The sequence below is a fragment of the Alexandromys fortis genome, unplaced genomic scaffold, assembly GCF_014885135.2.
Source record: "Alexandromys fortis isolate MF-2015 unplaced genomic scaffold, M_Fortis_MF-2015_v1.1 scaffold_133, whole genome shotgun sequence".
Taxonomy (NCBI): Eukaryota; Metazoa; Chordata; class Mammalia; order Rodentia; family Cricetidae; genus Alexandromys; species Alexandromys fortis.
Genome location: NW_026068030.1, coordinates 4066899 through 4084626, shown reverse-complemented (window position 1 = coordinate 4084626; position 17728 = coordinate 4066899). Strand labels below are relative to the sequence as shown.

At 42.2% G+C, this 17728-nt stretch overlaps 1 protein-coding gene across 1 annotated transcript in view; it reads right to left on the bottom strand.

Annotated features, from left to right (window-relative positions):
• Nucleotides 1-17728, bottom strand: part of Cntnap2 (contactin associated protein 2) — a 1600222-nt gene that overhangs the window by 515304 nt on the left and 1067190 nt on the right. Inside the window, exon 15 of the mRNA XM_050164469.1 lies at nt 10836-10992. Within this exon, the coding sequence (XP_050020426.1) occupies nt 10836-10992 (157 nt within the window). The remainder of the gene's footprint in view (nt 1-10835; nt 10993-17728) is intronic.

The window sequence follows — 17728 nt, the reverse complement described above, 5'->3', positions numbered from 1 at the left end:
TATATATATATCACACCTAGCTGCCGCCACCACAGTGCCATCACCTCCTCCTCCTCTTCTTCTTCGATGTAGGTGCTGGGAATTGAACCCAGGTGTCCATGTTTGCAAAATAATAACTTTACCAACTGCCCTATTGCTCCAGCTTTAACATGCTTTTTAATTTCATCCTGCAGCATGATTGGTTGAGGGGGTGTCAAAAGCATTCTGTTTCTTAGGTCATAAAACAAATCTCATAGAGCAGGCTAAGGCTAGGAAATAAAGTGTGACCTCTGAATGTTTTCTTGGATCACCCTCTGTTTCTCTCAAGAAGAGCACATCATCTATTCCACTCAAGTCCATTTATCATTCAGTTAGTGGGCTCCATCTATTTCTGGAACCTGCAGCCTTCGGAAGAGCTGACATATAGACGTAACATGATTCATCTCTCTCTCTTTCTCTGTGCTGTCATCAATAATACTTTGGGCTGTGGTCAAACCATATTGACACTTCGCTGACATCTTTCTGGGGTCCAATTACCTTCCTGTCAGGGTACAATCCATGAGGCGTCAGGAGGGTTCTATGCCATGCAAGCAAGTTGGCTCCTGAATATGCCAGAGACAGTATATTATATATCATCTTTTTTGCTTCTTCTAGAAACTGGGAGAGGCATTTCCCCATCCTTGTTGCCACAGGGTTTTAACTCAGTGCTGAGAGAAGCACGGGGCTTTGAGGGAAACACAGATCTGCAGCGATCCTCTTCTTGCCTGGGTGATTCAGGCTGGTATTCCTCCCTCCACGTCCCAGTGTGGATCCTTAATGAGAGGACAGGAGCTGTTATCAGGGCCCCTAACACTGAAACAGACACACTGAAAAGCATGTGCCCTTCTAAAAGGGCTTGGCTCTTTAGACTTTGCAGGGGTGTTGTGCTGCAAGGCAGTACTGTAGTTTTGTGGTTTGGATGTATGAAGTCCTCCTCGGCTCCCTTTCAGAAATGCGTGGATCCTAGTTGCTGGCACTGTTTGGAGAGATTGTCCATTACCAGAACAACCTTCCCCTTGTCGGAAAGAGCATTTCTTCTGTAGTAGGATTGCCTCTGTTTCTCTTCATTTCACGCTTTATACGGGAAGGTCCTCTGCGGATGTCTGCTGCCTGGGTTTCTTTCCCCTTCCTTCCTCCACTGAACAGCCTGTTTTAAAATCCAAGGGAATAAGCACTGCATTTGTCTCTTTCTTTGGGGAGCAACGGGAAGTGCTGGTGGTTCCAAAAGATTTTAATTTCTAGCACAGTATAGAGTTTCTAGATGATGGGAAAGGACTTCTGTTTCTGGACACGTCAGGCAGATGTGTCTAGATTGCTCTTAGATTTGGGGTCAGAACATGAAACTTTCATATTCTCTGCGAAGTGTGTGGTGTGCATTTGGTGTAATGCAGTGGAGCCTTATCTGAGCAGTATTAGAGCACATTTCTCCACGGTGAGCCATATTTAAATGCTCTATTGCTGAGAAGTCATCTTCATCTGTAGAGATGGGGCTATGTTTTTACATAGGATTTCTGATGGAGGAAGGACATTGGTTAATTATAATAAAGAAACTGCCTTGGCCCATTTTATTGGTTAGAACATAGGTGGGTGGAGTAAACAGAAGAGAATGCTGGGAAAAAGAAGCTGAGTAAGGAGTCACCATGGTTCTCCCACTCCAGACAGACACAGGTTAAGATCCTCCCTGGTAAGCCACCTCGTGGGCTACACAGAATGTTAGAAATGGGTTAGAACAATATCTAAGAGCTAGCCAATAAGAGGCTGGAACTAATGGGTCAGGCAGTGTTTAAAAGAATACAGTTTCCATGTAATTATTTCGGGTAAAGCTAGCCATGCGGGCGGCCGGGTGCTGGGATGCAGCCTGCCGCACCTAACACTACAGATTTCCTTTAAACAAATAGCAGGAAGAGTCAGTGGACTTTTCCCTTTCCTTCCCCAATAAGGAGAGCCCATATTAATAAAGTGGTCTCACATTACTACTGAGCACACTAGGGCATGTTAATCCTGTAGAGATGTTATCCAGGGGTGACATTGTGACATTGCATTCATAGACCGGACAACAGTCCAGTGATAGTCTGTTCTAGGTCAACTGAGAAGGACAGCTATCTGCAGCAGAGTCTTGGAATTTCTTCCTAAAGAAAACCAATATTGGTAACATCAATAAGACAAGATACAGTTGTTCTTTCTGTAGGATTCAGGGATACTTTCTGTCCCTCTGGGGTCTGGAGGAGGCTTCAGAACTGCCCCTGGATGCACAGAGATGCCACAGTGAGGCCGGTGACTGCAGAGGCCACCACTGGAACTTGGCAGGGCCTTGGAATTTGCTTTCTTCCGTAATCTCTAAGTATGGCTAATTTGGAGAGCAGTTTCTCACTTCTCCCAGTCTGACAATTTCATTAGTATCCAGTTTTCAATCTTGCTGAAGGTGTGGTCTGATTCAGTTTCCACTGTTCAGGGGCTGAGTAAGAAAGAAACCTGCCCTGGTTCATAAGAGCATCTATGATGGCCACAGACTGAAAGGCCAGGGGATGGGGCAGCAGAACAGGGGCTTGCAAAGCACTATCAGCATCAGGATCACAATAGGACTTGGTACCCAAGGCCAGAGCAGAAGGGATTAAGCAAATTCCTCCTTAACTTCCCAAAGGTACTACTGGTTTTGTGTGTGTGTGTGTGTGTGTGTGTGTGTGTGCACATACTCACATGTGCCTGGTGTGTGAGTGCTTCTTGATATGAACATCTTCAACTACAGATGTATAGAAAGACCTTTATGTCTACAAATATCTTCTGGGAATCTCTTGTCTATTGCACTGTATTGGCCATTTTTCTTATTGATAGAATATGATGTTTGTCAAAAGCAATCCAGTGTAGTCTGTAGAGGTGGTGGAACTGATACAAGCACTTACTGCTCTTCCAGAGGATATAGGTTCAATTCCCAGGACCCATGGTGATCCATTGCCCTCTTCTGGCCTCTGTGGACATCAAGCATACTTTTGATACACATACATATATGTAAGCAAAACACCCATACATGTTTTTTTTTTTTTTATAAAAGCAAATAAAGGAAGGGTTAATATTGGTGCAGAGTTTGAGGGCACAGTTCACTGTGGCAAGGGACTGGCAGTAGGAGTGTGAGGAGGTGGTTATGCTGTGTCTACAGTCAAGAAGCAGAGAGTGAGGAATGCTGGTGCTGAGCTCACTTTCCACTTTTTACTCTATCTAGGGCCCCAGTCCCTAGGATAGTGACAACTACAGTTAGGATGGATCTTCCCAGCTCAATGAAACCAATCAGGAAGCTCATGTGCACACTTTCCCAGAGGTTTGTCTCCTAGGCGATTTTAGATCCTCTCAAATTAATACTTCTTATTCAACATCACATCCACCATGTGGTACCTACTTTAACACCATGGCCAAGAAAGGACCACTATGAACTCTTACAACACTCTAAAGGTCACAGAATCAGCAAGTTAGAGGCTCGGGATTCAACAGTTAGAAATCATTCCTATCAATTTATCCTAAAGAATCCTTCATTGTAAGATTAAAACAATAAGACATTTACATATGAACATCAAGAACACCATGTAGGTATATAAAAGTACCTAGCCAAAAAAGAGTCATGTTCACTGTGGAACTGTTGCTGTCCCAAATGTGTCTACAAATGTAGAAACAACTTAGATGTTCACCGCTGGGTTAATGACTATGCTTGCATGGTCTACCCTCACAGCAGAGACTTGGACACGGTCATGAAAAGAAAAGAAGCTCTGATATCCATTACGAGATGCATGCACCTTGACAGCATTACCCTAAGTGAAAGAAGCCAGCCACAAGAAAACAGATCTTTTATAATTTCTCTTATGAGAGGTGCACAGAGTGGTTGAAATCACAGAGACAGGAGGAAGAGTGGTGGTTACCAGGGGCATTGAGGGGGCTACTGTTTAATGGGCATGGCGTTTCAGTTTCATCTGATGAGAGAATTCTAAAGATGAGTGAAAGGTGGTGGCACAACAAAACTAATATAGTTAATATTATTTAATTAACATTTATAATGGCTCATATTTTTCTTCTTTATCACAATTAACAACGTGAAAGTACATTTCTCTCATTCTCTATTTGTCTGTCTATCTATGTATCTAAGCACGAGGAGTTGTCTGTTTTGGGTTTGAATCTCTTCCCACCAATTCTTAGCTCTGTGACCTGGTAAATTAACTCCTCTAGGACTTAATTTCCTCATCTATATGGTGACATGATTGTCCTTTATCCTAGGACAAATGTGAGGTTTAAATGACATGCTATATTTCAGTCACTGGAACCATGCCTGACACACAATGGAAGACTCCAATAGCATTATCTGATCAATGATATAGATGAAACTGCACTCATAAATATTTCAGTTCATGTAAAAGGTATCTGAAAACTTTGCAGGGAAATGTCGGCCAAAGGATTAGATAAAGTCATTTATAAACCATGAAAATGTATAATGAATACTTTTTGAAATATACAAGAAACTCATGGGTAGGAAGCTGGGCCAAAGGAAAAGCAATTTGCTGCTTTGAAACATGGGGGAGACCCTTGGATGAAGTCCTGTCTGGGGAAGGCTGAGCATGGATTATTTCTAACCCAGAAAGCAAATGCCTGCTAGACAAGCAGATTCCATTCAGAAAGAACAAAACAGAATCAACTGGTTAGCAGCCTTCCTAGCATGGGGGTGGGAACTGCTTGCTAATTGTCCCGCAAAGACTGATCTGATGGCCTTTCACTTCACTTCCATCCCACCATGCCTGCATCATCTTGGCCAGGATGCAATTGTGCAGAAATTCTACAATGAGAGCCACACAATGAGAAAAGGATGCTTGAGCAAAGAACGATGCTCCTTCAACCCATAATTCTGCTTCAGAATGGCTAATTTCAGAGGCAATGATCGTGCTCATTGAGTTGGGCTGCATGAGACCAGGAATTACCCAGCAGTGGCTACTTAGCTGAGACCCAAGCTCGCTTAATTAGGATTCTGGCATGGTAGGTGGGAATATTGACTATTGCTGTGCATAGTAAATCATAAATGTTAAATCGCATTCAATCCCAAAAATAACTGTGCAACACTTCTCACAGCATAGATAATCAGGCAATTATGGGGATGGTTAGAAAACCTTCAGGCCATGGTGGCTTTGTTGTGAGACCTGTCCTGCTCTGAGCAACAATCTCATTTATCTCAGCTCCATTTATATGTCTCTTACGCTACTGGATAAGAGTAAATGTTCACTATATTTATTAGTGTTAGACATAGAACATGTGGTCTACGGTTTAAATTTAGAATTTAAGATTTTCAAATAGCTGGTTAAAACCACAGCACCAACAACTTATCTGAGAGATAAAAACAATGGGGCTATCTTCACAATAGCATGTGAAAGTCAGCCTGGGAACAGGGGACGGGATGTTTAGCCTTTTCGCTGCTCATTACTGTTCATTTTTCTGTCTCTTTTTATTCTTGAGTGCTAAATTATGCAATTTCAGAAGTTTGTAATGATTTTAGCCCAGTCTTGTATTTAAATAATAATAAAAATAGCTTATCTCATTGTAATTTTAAGAACATAGTCACCAATACACTTTAGGACCTTCATGTGACTTGGCAAGTATTATCTGATTCCATTTTGCTGATAACAAAGCTTAAGTCAGGGTCCAGTGAGATGGCTCAGGTGCTTGCCTCTTACATCTGAGGATCCAACTTTAATCCTTGGGATCCAAATAAAGGTAGAAAGAAAGAACTGTCTCCATAAAGTGTTCTCCACACGTGAACCTTGGCATGTCACTCTACACCATCATTACAGATAAATCATGTACACACACACATACACACCATCATCATCATCATCATCATCATCATCAGCAGCAGCAGCAGCAGCAGCAGCAGCAGCAGCAGCAGCAGCAGCAGCAACAGTTGTAAAAATCAAATGTCTCAAGCTGGACCTCAGAGGGCACAATGCTACAGCAATACTTCGTACTCATTTGAGTCTGTCCACTGGATGACAGAAGTCTTTGCTATTGAAGTAAGCTCGTGGGAAGAACTAGCTTTCTTTTAGGGCTGAAATAAGTCTGAAATAGGGGCCAACAGGGCATTATTCTTACCTTATAATGCATTCAAAGTGATTTCCCACATGAGTTGTACTTGTAGGTACACACTTGTTTCTTTCCCCGAATCTCTCAGCAAAAGAAGTAACAGCAGTGACCACTAGAGGGCACAGAGGCTCACCTGGATACTGGTCCCCCACTCATAGCTCCTACTCAGGGAGGCAGCAGCACCCAAAGCCAGCTTTCCCATCTGTTGTGGAGGGGACAGGCACCCAGACAGTGTTGCAAAGCATGTACTTGAACCCAGACCTTATAAGCCATGGTCGGCAATGTTTCACTCCTGAAAAAAACCTGTTTTGCTCATGTCCAACAGAGAGGGAGAGGAACAAGGACTTTGTGCATTCTGCAGAACTGCCTTCCTCTCAAGCCATTTCTGGGGGTGCTGGGCTAGGAACCAAAACAAAACACTCTTCAATAATTCCTGATTTCTGGGCGTATCCATAACACCTGCCGGGAGAGGGCTAGAACCTTGCTTGAGACCTGCTGCAGAGCCAGGCAGGAGCCAGAAGGAACCACTTCCCAGAGAGGTTCATTTTCAATTATTCACTTGGAAGCATTGGAAAATGCAATATGTACCATATAAAGCCACATAAAAGAATCTCATATGAGCTGGAGAGTTGGAGCAGTTGGTAAAGCAACTAAAGTGCTTACTTTGTAAGCACAGGGTCCTGAGTTTGGTCCCTAGACCTCTGTTGAAAAGTCAGAGGTAGCAGTGGTGATAAACACTGGTAATCTTAACATGGATGAGGCAGAGAGGTGAATCTAGCTAGCCATCCCTGCTTAATCGGCAAACTCTAGACCAATCTTGTCTCAAAATAAGGTGGACAGTCATCCCGAGGAACATGACTCAGAATGTTGTCCTCTGCCCTCCACATACACACACATGCATATACTGAATTGCAAACATGTGTGTGTCTACACACACATCACATATATAGCACACATATACACCTGAACACAGATGCGCAACTTCACACCTCGCTACATCCATCCAGAGAATACCAAATGACGATGTATCCTTTACTATACAACTATTAAATGTCTATTTTTCTGTAGTCCATTTAATTTTCTATATATATTCTTTTTTTGTTTTTTTTTCTGATTAAGTCTGTTTTATATGTTGATATAATTTTTTTCTTTTTTTAAATTTATTTATTAAAGATTTCTGCCTCCTCCCCTCCACCACTCCCATATTCCTCCCCCTCCCCCAATCAAAATACGCAGATTAAAGAAAGTGTTTTCACAATAAGTGTTTCACTTGTGATTTATTTTTAGTATACTGACAACAGATCAAGTGGTTGGGAGGTTAGAATCTCCCAAGGCAGCCCAGCTTCAAGTTAAGTTCTCTCTACTGCTTCTGAGTGTTATGAAAGAGAATTCCAGCAACACTTCTACTGACTTCAGATCTTTAAAGCATCTACTCAGGGACCCTTTGCCTAGTGTATTACTGGGCTAAGCCTGAAATCTTTATCTCTGTGGCACAGAGCATTTGATAGTTTCTTTTATAAGTGTATTCCAGTTTTCAATTTGTCCAAAAGACAAGTATCTTATGCTATATGTCATTAAGTGAACTCTACAGGAGCAAAGTGGTGGTAAGGATGCCCTAGTTGCTATTTAGTCACAAGGGAACAAGGCACCATGCTCCAGTTTATCCAACGTCTGTTGAGGAGGTGTGTGATAAATGATAGAGCAAGTTTAACCAGAGAAAGCTTTCTGTTCTGTGACCTGGATTCAGTTTTAGTCTTTGGAAGGTCTCAGGGGCAAATGCATTTCTCTAAAGTCTATACTTGTTCCCTGAAATCCCACTAATGCTACATTCTGGATTTGGTTGCAGATATTAGGTTACTGGATCCCTTTTAATATTCCTAAAGCTGAACTCATTGTCTCTGAGTCCACTCAGGCTACTTGGTCTCTATAGCTTGCTGCCCCGGCATTTCTAGGAGTGCAAACAGCAAGCCTGCATGGACTCCTCTTTTTCTCTCATGGTCATAAACACCAGGCCTCGGTAGCTACCCACTCCCAAACTCTCATACATATCCTGTCATTCTCAATGGTCCTTCCAACCTGTGCCTTAAGCCCTTGATAGTTTTTAAGGACTGTGGCGGTTTAAATGAGAATGCCCCCCATCATCTCTGCCATTTGAATACTTGGTTCCCAGCTGCTGGAGCTGTTGGAGGAGGCTTAGGAGGTGTGGCCTTCTTGGGAGAAGTACCTCACTGTGGGCAGCCTTTGAGGTTTCATTCTCTCTGATTCCTGCTTGAGTTTACAATGTAAGTTCTCAGCTTTCTTTTCCAGCTGCAATGCCTGCTTGTTGCTGTACTGACAGACTCTTCTCCCTCTGGAACTTTCAGCTAAAATAAATCCTCCCTTCTGTAAGTTGCCTTGGTCATGGTTTTTTATTACACTAATAGAAAAGCAACTAATAAAAGGACATTTTTCGGTACAATTTTTCTGATTCCTTCCTTCCGTCACACACTTCCTGATGGCAGTCTGAACAGAACTGCCTGGCTAAGCTCCAGTTACATGATACTACCACTGTACTGACAGTCTTGCTCATTTATGCTTCCCTTCAAGAACATCAAACCAGACAACCCCTACTTCTCATTTGAGCATGCCACTTTCTCTGAGGACATTCTTGACTCTTCCCTTCTTTGTCTCAGCAAGTGTTGTAATTTCTCCCCCTAGGAAGTTGTATCCTACACATCTTCTTCCAAGCAGACTCTGTTTTGGTGGCCACATGTCTAGGCCTTTTTCTACACTGGTTAGTAAGTTGCCTGTGGATGAAGGGCATGTTCTATTGTCAATCATCCCATTGCACACAGCATGATGTCTAGAAACAAGGAGGTTTACTTGGAGGCATGCCCTAGATTTTCCTCCCACTGCCTTTCTCCATGCTCCTATGAGGTAGGGGAAGAAGAATTGAATAGCAATGATGGTAACAGTATTCTGGTTGTGCCAAGTCAACCTCCTGAAGTGCCCGGGAATTAGAGCAGAAGAGACAAGTGGATGGGAGAGTCTTCTAAGCCTGCTGACATATAACCAGTATAAAGTAAAAATGAGTCAGGGCAGAGTTTCCTGTTGGTGCCACTTGCTGTTTCATCCCCAGTACCTGGCAGAATCTCTGTTATGTAACTTTTCAAGTGATATTTGCTGACCACACAACAGATGGATGGACTGACAGAAAAAAAAAGATTGACCCGACTGCCCATGCGCTTCCCATTTTCAGCTTCCAGTCTCTGCAGCGTGTGTATGTATAAGTATAGATGTGTTCTTCAGGCAGAGCTGAAAATTAGCTATTAGAGTTTTTCTTTCGCAACCAGCCACAGATAAAACATAAAGAGGGACTGGAGAGATTGTCCAGTCGTTTGGGAACACTTGCTATTCTTGCAGAGGATCCAGGTTCAATTGCCAACACCTGAAATGGATGGGTTATAACTGCCTCTAGCTTCAGCTCTAGAAGATCTGATCCCTTTTTCTGGCCTCTGATAATTCTACACACAAGTGATCTTAAAAAATAGAACATAATGATAACTACTTATGTTTGAAATTAGTAACACCCATAGATTCTAAGTTACTGAAATAAATCAGATATATATACACATACATGTATGTGTGTATATATATATAGTATATATGTGTATCATATATCATATATACACATATATATCCTGTATATACACATGTATGTATATATATATACAATATATATTTGTTTTTATTTACTAAAAGAAATAAAATCCTTGTTAAGTCTGTAGGCCTCCTGCCTGAAAATCCTATCATTTTTGTATTTTAAAAATTAGAAAGAAAAGAATTAGTTATTGAGTAACAGGTAGAAAGAATTTATTTTGTACGTCATTCTTACAGATGGTAACTCCAGGTGAACTTGGGGAACCTAGGCTTGGTTACCAGAGAGATTCAGGGTCCTGCTTCCTGTAGCTATGCAGAGCAGGAATGGGCAGGAGGCTCCAACACTGTCTGACCTGGTGGAGGTGGGCTAGGCTTTTTCTTCTGGTTTATATTCTTCCAGATAAGCCTGGCCCTCTCTTCTTTTTCCAGAGAAGTACAGCTAATTCTATTTTTATCTGTGATGGACACCGCCATAGTCACTCACTGTAAAGCAGACAAAAGCCAGTGGAGGGATGAAAACAATCCCAAATAGATCTTTCTTGGACTGATTTGTATCAGGGTTATAAACAATTCTGCGTATGATGGCAAAGGAGACAGGCAGGCACTTGTGGACAAGGAGAACAAAGAATCCTTTCCCTTTCTTTCCTTTTCCTTCCTCATTTTGTTTCTGGTCTATGTGCTAAAGCAAACATCCTGGGAGCTGAAAGCCTTCTGCAGACATTTGCCTGCTCTCTTTTTTTTTTTTCTCAGGTATCTGCACCTTGCATTCTGCCCTCCATCCTTGCAGGGCACATGCTATAATGTAAATCAGTGCTGCCAACATGACTCATTATTTTCCTCTCGGAATGGAATATGAACACATCAATTATGTGTCAGCCAGCTTCCCAGTGTGCACCCTTGTCGCGCTGACCTCACTCTGCTTTTGTATTGCCGGGGTACTCCTGACAGTTGTCCACTGAGTTAGCTCCCCACATTTCTCCCCATTATCTTCTCGCGTTAACACCTTCCCAGACTTCCCTTTTATTAGCCCTCCTGGCGCGCAGACTCAGGGAGACTGCACTGGGGGCACTCACCACTGCTTGTAGTCCGCATCACAGTTGCAGTAGTATTTGGGGTCTGTGCAGTTGCGCTCGATGCCGCAGGCACACTTCTGAATCCCAGGCTCTGAGCCTCCCCAGTAGTAGTGCTTCTCATTGGCTTTGCCAACCCACCACGTGTAAGGACTTCCATCTGCAAGGAAGGGGAAAAGCACAGTTAGAGAGGGACCTAAATTGCATCCTTATAATCTCACCCTTGTTCTCTCATCCTAGGAACTATAGCAGTGTCTGATAGACCTAATGCCACATGCCCATCTCTAACGTAAAATTAGTTTAATAATAGGAACATTTAATTAAAACATCAGACAGAACGTCAAAGTTCAAGTTTCTTCTTTCTCTTCATACATCTTGGTGGACAAAAGCTTTGACATTCAAGCTTCTATAACTTAGGTATTAATTCAGGGAATGGGAATTCTAGATGGCGTCAGGCTGCATTGAAGGCATATGAACCATTCTGCAATATACAGCTAACTCCATAGATGATTTTGCTCTTCTGAGAACTGATAGAAGTATGGAGATAAAAGATGGCTAGAGTTAAGTGTAGGCTTTGTCATGTCTTAAGTTTGACCTCTTAGTTTTATTTATAAAGAGCTTCGGTCTAGAAAGGCTAAATCCTTCTTTTATTAGCCAGGAGATTTATGCCTCACATCAAAAGTCTAACACCATATCATACCATACTAGCTATCTGTTATGAAGTCATCTCTCTGTGTCCATAGCTTCTATGTCCACACAATCAGCAAGCTGGGAATCAAAACAAACATACACAGACCTCTCATAGTGATTCCTTCAGTAACAGTGTGCAAGAACTATGGACCCACATTGGAGCATCGGACAGAAATCTCAAGGTCCAAATCAGGAGCAGAAGGAGAGAGAGCACGAGCATGGAACTCAGGACTGCGAGGGGTGCACCCACACACTGAGACAATGGGGATGTTCTATCGGGAACTCACCAAGGCCAGCTGGCCTGGGTCTGAAAAAGCCTGGGTTAAAACTGTTCTCTCTGAACATAGTTGACAATGAGGACTACTGAGACCTCAAGAACAATGTCAATGTGTTTTTGATCCTACTGTATTTATTGGTTTTGTGGGAGCCTAGGCAGTTTGGATGCTCACCTTACTAGACCTGGATGGAGGTGGGTGGTCCTTGGACTTCCCACAGGGCAGGGAACCCTGATAGCTCTTTGAGCTGATGATGGAGGGGGACTTGATTTGGGGAGTGGGAGGGAAATGGGAGGCGGTGGCAGGGAAGAGACAGAAATCTTTAATAAATAAATAAACAGAAAAAACTATTTACACAGCGTTTACCTTACATTAGCTATTAAAGTTGATCTAGAGATGATGCAACATATTGGAGAAGATGTGGGTACATAGGTTATACAAAGTGTTACCCCATGTGATATGAGGAACCTGAGTATCTTGTCTACAGATGTTGGGATATGCAGGAACTCCTGGATCCAAATCCCCTATCCATTCCATTCATTTATTTATCCCTTTAGCTGGTCAGCAAATCTCGTTGAGTTCTGATTATGTGCCAACCAGTAGAACAACAGAGGAAAATGCAGGTTGCAGGGAATGGGGAAACAGATGTATGAGTGCTGTGAGTGTGGGACGAGGTGTGATGAGGTAAAGGTCATGGTGACTGCTTTCTCTGAGCTGTGTCTCGTAGGTTGATTTGATCTAAGTGAACTGAAACATAAGTGGAAAGGAGTCCTATATAAAGGGAACAGTAAGCAACAATTCATACAGAAGAGTTTTATATGCAGTGTGTATGCAGAAGCAAGCATGTGGTGCTAAGTAGGGCTGGGGAGAAGAGTTGGGGAGTGTAGCAGCAGAACACAGTATTAGATAGCAAATGAGGGCTGAGCTGGAAAATCTTTGTCCAAAGGAGAAATTGTTTCACACTGACTACTTCTTGCCTTTTAGGGCTACTTTCCTCCAGCTTATAAAGCCCGAACTTTATCCTGAAATAATAGGAGGCCACAGGAGGATTTGGAGCAGGGAATCATTACTGTTCAATTCGGGTTTTAACAATATAGAGTAAGATAAAAGATGAATTTCTATGTGATGATATCAGGGAGGAGAGGCTTTAAGGTCTCTTGATAATGGACGAGATAATTAATAATGTGAAACTAGGAGAGAATAAAGAAAACAGAGAGCATCTGGAATATCTGGGGTAGATGGAATTTAGGAGAGGAGGGGGTTAGGAGGCACTGTGAACTCACTCTGGGCTTCTGGTCTAGGAAACTAAGAGAATACTAGCATGCTCTATTTGGGTAGATGATATGGGATTCCCCTCTGTATGCTGTGAATATGTTTTATTACCATTGGTTAATAAGGAAATTGTTTTGGCCAGTGACTTAGCAGAGTAAAGCCAGGTGGGAAATCAGAACGGGGGGGGGGGTGCAGAGTCAAAGAGACACCGTGTAGCTGCTGAAGGAGACAGATGCTGGACCGTTAACAGTAAGTTACAGCCTCATGCCAATAAAAATATTAATAGAAATGGATTAATTTTAGATCTAAGAGTTAGTTAAGAAGAAGCCTGAGCTAATAGGCCAAGTGTTATAATTAATACAGTTTCTGTTTGATTATTTGGGTCTGGACAGCCGGGAAATGAACGAACAGTATCCGTCTACAGGAAGACATTTTCCATTCAATAAAAGTTGAAAAATAAGATGACAAGTCTGGCACATCCTCCAGGCAATCAGATGCAGACATCCAGCCCCAGGAGCATTTCCTGAGCTGAAAGTCTTGTTTCAGCATCCATCAGGGCAAGCTGGAAAATACTGGGAGAGGCAGAGACACCCGTGCGATCTTTAAGACTACAACAGCATCACAAACGGTGCTGGAATTCCACGGGAGGCTGCCAGAGAAGTGGAAGGAAAATGAATCCACTCTAAGAGAATGCCAGCAAGAACAGCCTGGAGGTAGAAAGGATGGGAAGCGAGACTGAGAAGATGCTGGCCACGGGGCCTTTTTTCTTCCATTTCATGTGCTGAGAGCACAGTATGAATCTTCCTTTCTTAACAAAGTGTCTAAGTGTTTGAAACAGCATGCTAGTCTTAACTGTGGTGCTATCCAGAAATGTCTAGAACCCATTCCCCTTGTTTAATGGAAACTTTTATTTATTAGCAATAGTTCTGTTTCCTCTGTTCCTAGTGCCACTGACATCCATTCTCTTTGATTCTCTGATTTTGCTCTTTTAGGATCCTGACACAATTGCATTCAGAATGCACGTCTGTGTACAATGCAATTTCCTTTCTGCTTTCTCTTCCTGTCAGTCTTTATCCCATTTTACTGCTTCTATACTGAAATAACACTATTCTTGAAAAGGAAGGAAAAATCTACAAGAGGTAAGAATGTGGAAGAATTTTGGGGACATGCTAAGAGGACAGATGGACCTTAGAAGAAACTAGGAATGACAAAATTAATGGAGATAGGGCCAGCCAGTAAGCCAAAGAGGGAATCCATCAAAATCTCTAGGCCTGTGGGTGAAATTCCATTATAAGAATCTACCTCCACCTGTCCTTTCAGTACAGGCACACTTGTGTCTGTCAATGCTCTGAAGAAAGACGTGGGAAAGCCTTGCATTCTTCAGTTACCAACTGGGTCATCACAACATCTAAATAAATAATGTCATAGTTATCATGATGGTGTAATGCACATACTTCTGTGATACCAAGTGGGATGCTGTATTAGTTTTCCTCAAGAGCAGATTTGTTAAAATGCAGGCTGTTTAAAGTCACTGAAAGTGGTTCTGGATTCAGGGTCATGCTCTGAGTTTTGAGGGAATCAATACTCTAACTTGAAAAGGAGCGAAGTGGGTGTTCTGTTCCATATAAGTACCCAGATTTCTCTGAATTTAGAAAGCTTACTGTTTTCCATATTATGATCGTTATGGGAAACTTAAGAACTTGATTTGGTAGGTATCTGATAGTGAAAGATTTCCCTTCTGTTTCAAAGGGAGAGAGAAGCCAGCTTTCCGAGCTGAGGGGCCAATCTGCAGCTGTATCCTGCCTAGAGGGGCCCTGTCTCAGCAGAGAAGCCATTTTGTTTTGAACTCTGTCCTCGAATGATTTTGCTTCAGGGTTTCTTCTCTTTCTGTCAGGGTCAGGGGAAAGTACCAGAGTTTTGACACTTCCTAATGTCAAAGCCATGGCCCATGATACAAAATTGTTTTCCTTATGTAATGTCCAGTTCCTTTTTTAAAGGTTTGCAAAGTGTGCTTTATGGGAACTATCTACTCTATGCCAGGAAACGTGCAGGTGATTTGTCCTTTGAGCTGTCACAGGTCTTCTGAGTCTCTCTCTGGCTGTGTGACAGTGGAAAGGGGAGTCTGAGAAGATACTGTGTTGGCTGTGCATGGGAACTGCTGAAGAAATCTGCCTGCGGAGATCCATTGTCTGATGAGAATTTCAGTACTGTGGAGAGGTTGGAACATTGCAGGTCCACAGGCTTATGTTGGTCTTAGTTCTGGCTCTCTGGACTAGCCATTCCATGCCATCCTCTGAGTCAAAACCAATGCCTTGTGACAACAGATCAAACATTTTAGAATCTATTGACGTATTAGGCAACCAGGACTACCAATCCACAAGCCAAGTATGTCCTCAGATAGCATCTTAGGCTTACAAGAATGGCTTCCCTCATGATGTACCTGCCTCTCTCAAGTACCCACCAATGCATTTTAAATTTGCCTTATTTCTGTCAAACTATAAAAAACTTCATAAAACTGCTTCCACATTGGGACATGGAAATTGAGGTAACCCAAACCTGTGTTTCAAAGCCCTGGTCACTCACAATGACTCCAGCATAAACTATCTTTTATTCCCTTTAAGAAGAAAGCTGTGGTTTTTGTGTTGATAGCAGGAAGCAGGAAAAGGTAGATAGTACTGGGCTGACTTGCAAAAGGCACCCTAGCCAGATAAAAAACTTTACTTCCTTAGCTATTGAATCCAATTTGAGTATTTATTGTTTAGCTGACTAATGATAAATGTTTTTTCCCCAGTAAATTTTGGTTAGTGTCATTGTTTTAGAAAACTAGGAGGTGCAATACTTTCTGGCTGGGGTGCAGGGATAAAATAGAGCCAAATAGAAGTGGAGTTAATAGACCAACCAAGAGGAACAACTTATTCAGTCCATGCCAAAAACGCTTAAAAAAAGAATTCTATACCTGAGACCCTCAGTTTCATGTCTACTTTTTCCAGCAGCCAATTGAAATAACTCCACACCGTGTCTTTCTTGTCGTTTCAGACAATTATAGAAACTCACATGACCCAAGAGCTATGGTTCAATATTTTTTTTTTTGTGAAAATCCGAACAATGTCAACAAAAGGAGCAAGACAGCATTCAGCTTCACCTTCGGAAGGAGACTATGAGAGTGGAAGAAGAGGGACAGCTGGCTCCTGGCAGCGTCTGCGGGGGCTGCCCAGACACTGGGGAAAGGAAGTTTCAATGTCAGGTTTGCTTTAGATGCACAGCAAGAACTCTCAGGTCTGCATGAAAGTCTGGCTCTGTACCAGTAGTGTGTGTGTGTGTGTGTGTGTGTGTGTGTGTGTGTGTGTGTGTGTTGTGTGTGGTTCTGTAGGTGGATGTGCATTTTACATGCCTGTATTTGTGCCTGTGTGTACATCTGCATCCACAGGCCAGAGGTCAAATTTGGGTGCCATTCTGTAGGTGTTCACAACTTGTTTGTGAGTCAAGGTCTCTCACTAGCCCTGAACTCATCATGGAAGCTTGCATCATGTCAAGGTCTCTCGCTAGCCCTGAACTCATCCTGGAAGCTAGTAAGGAAGCATCCCAGGGTTTCCAGTTTCCTAGCGCTGGGATTACTGCCCTGCCTAACTGTTCTTGAGTGAAATTTGTTCTGGGGACCAAATTCATATTTGCATGCTTGCAGGGAAAGCATTTTAGCAACTGCTCCTCCATCTCACCCCCAGTTTTGTAAGGAAGAGCCTCATTTCAACGAAAGGAACGAGTCTTACTGGACAGCAGGATACAAAGAAGTTCTATAGTGGTATTTCCTCTGTTCAGCCTGAAAGAAGTGGCATACCAGGGATCAGGGGAGAGTATGAGAGGGACTTGGCTATCAAGCCTCTTTTCCCTTCTCTGTTGCTCAAACCACAGTACTTCTGACTGGATAACTAATGCTTCAGGTGAGGGAAATGCAAAGTTGATATTACTGCATTCTCTTTCCAAGAAGAATAAATCAAGTCCCCACAAAGCACATGACTTTTGGCACGAGCAAACCAACAAACAAATTGGCAATAAGACAAACCAATTCCTGAGCAAAAAGGAAATTGTGCACTTTGTTATTCATACTGGCTAATTTGGTTTTAAATCACAATAACAAAAATAAATCATTAATTTTGTATATATTTCATATTTAGCAAGGGAAGAGTGGTTCAATTTTCTCTTTGAGCAAAGAACTGCTTCATTCCAATGCTATCCTAATGAAATGCTACTTTTTTCTTTACAAACCATTACTTACCTATTAATTGGCTTTGGGGGAAAACAGTTAAAAGCAATCAAAGTGAAAAGACTTTTTAAAAGACAAGAATATGAAGTGGTAAAAGAAAAAAAGAATATGAAGTGGTAAGAAAAGAAATAAATTATACAAGAGTTCAGAGACTTGTCTTCAACATTTGACTATGAAGATTCTACTTAACTGTGTCACGTAGGTGAGTCACTGTACTCAGATGCCACATTCTAGGTTAGTGAGACATAGGTTGTCAAGGTGAGGCACAGTGAATTAAATCAGGCAGGAAGGGATGGAATGAAGTCTGATCACTCTGCTTTTAGAATCCACTTCAGATCAAATTACATCACAGCAGAGAGTTTCTTATGAGCTGGATGAAGCTCGAGTGAGAAAGAAAA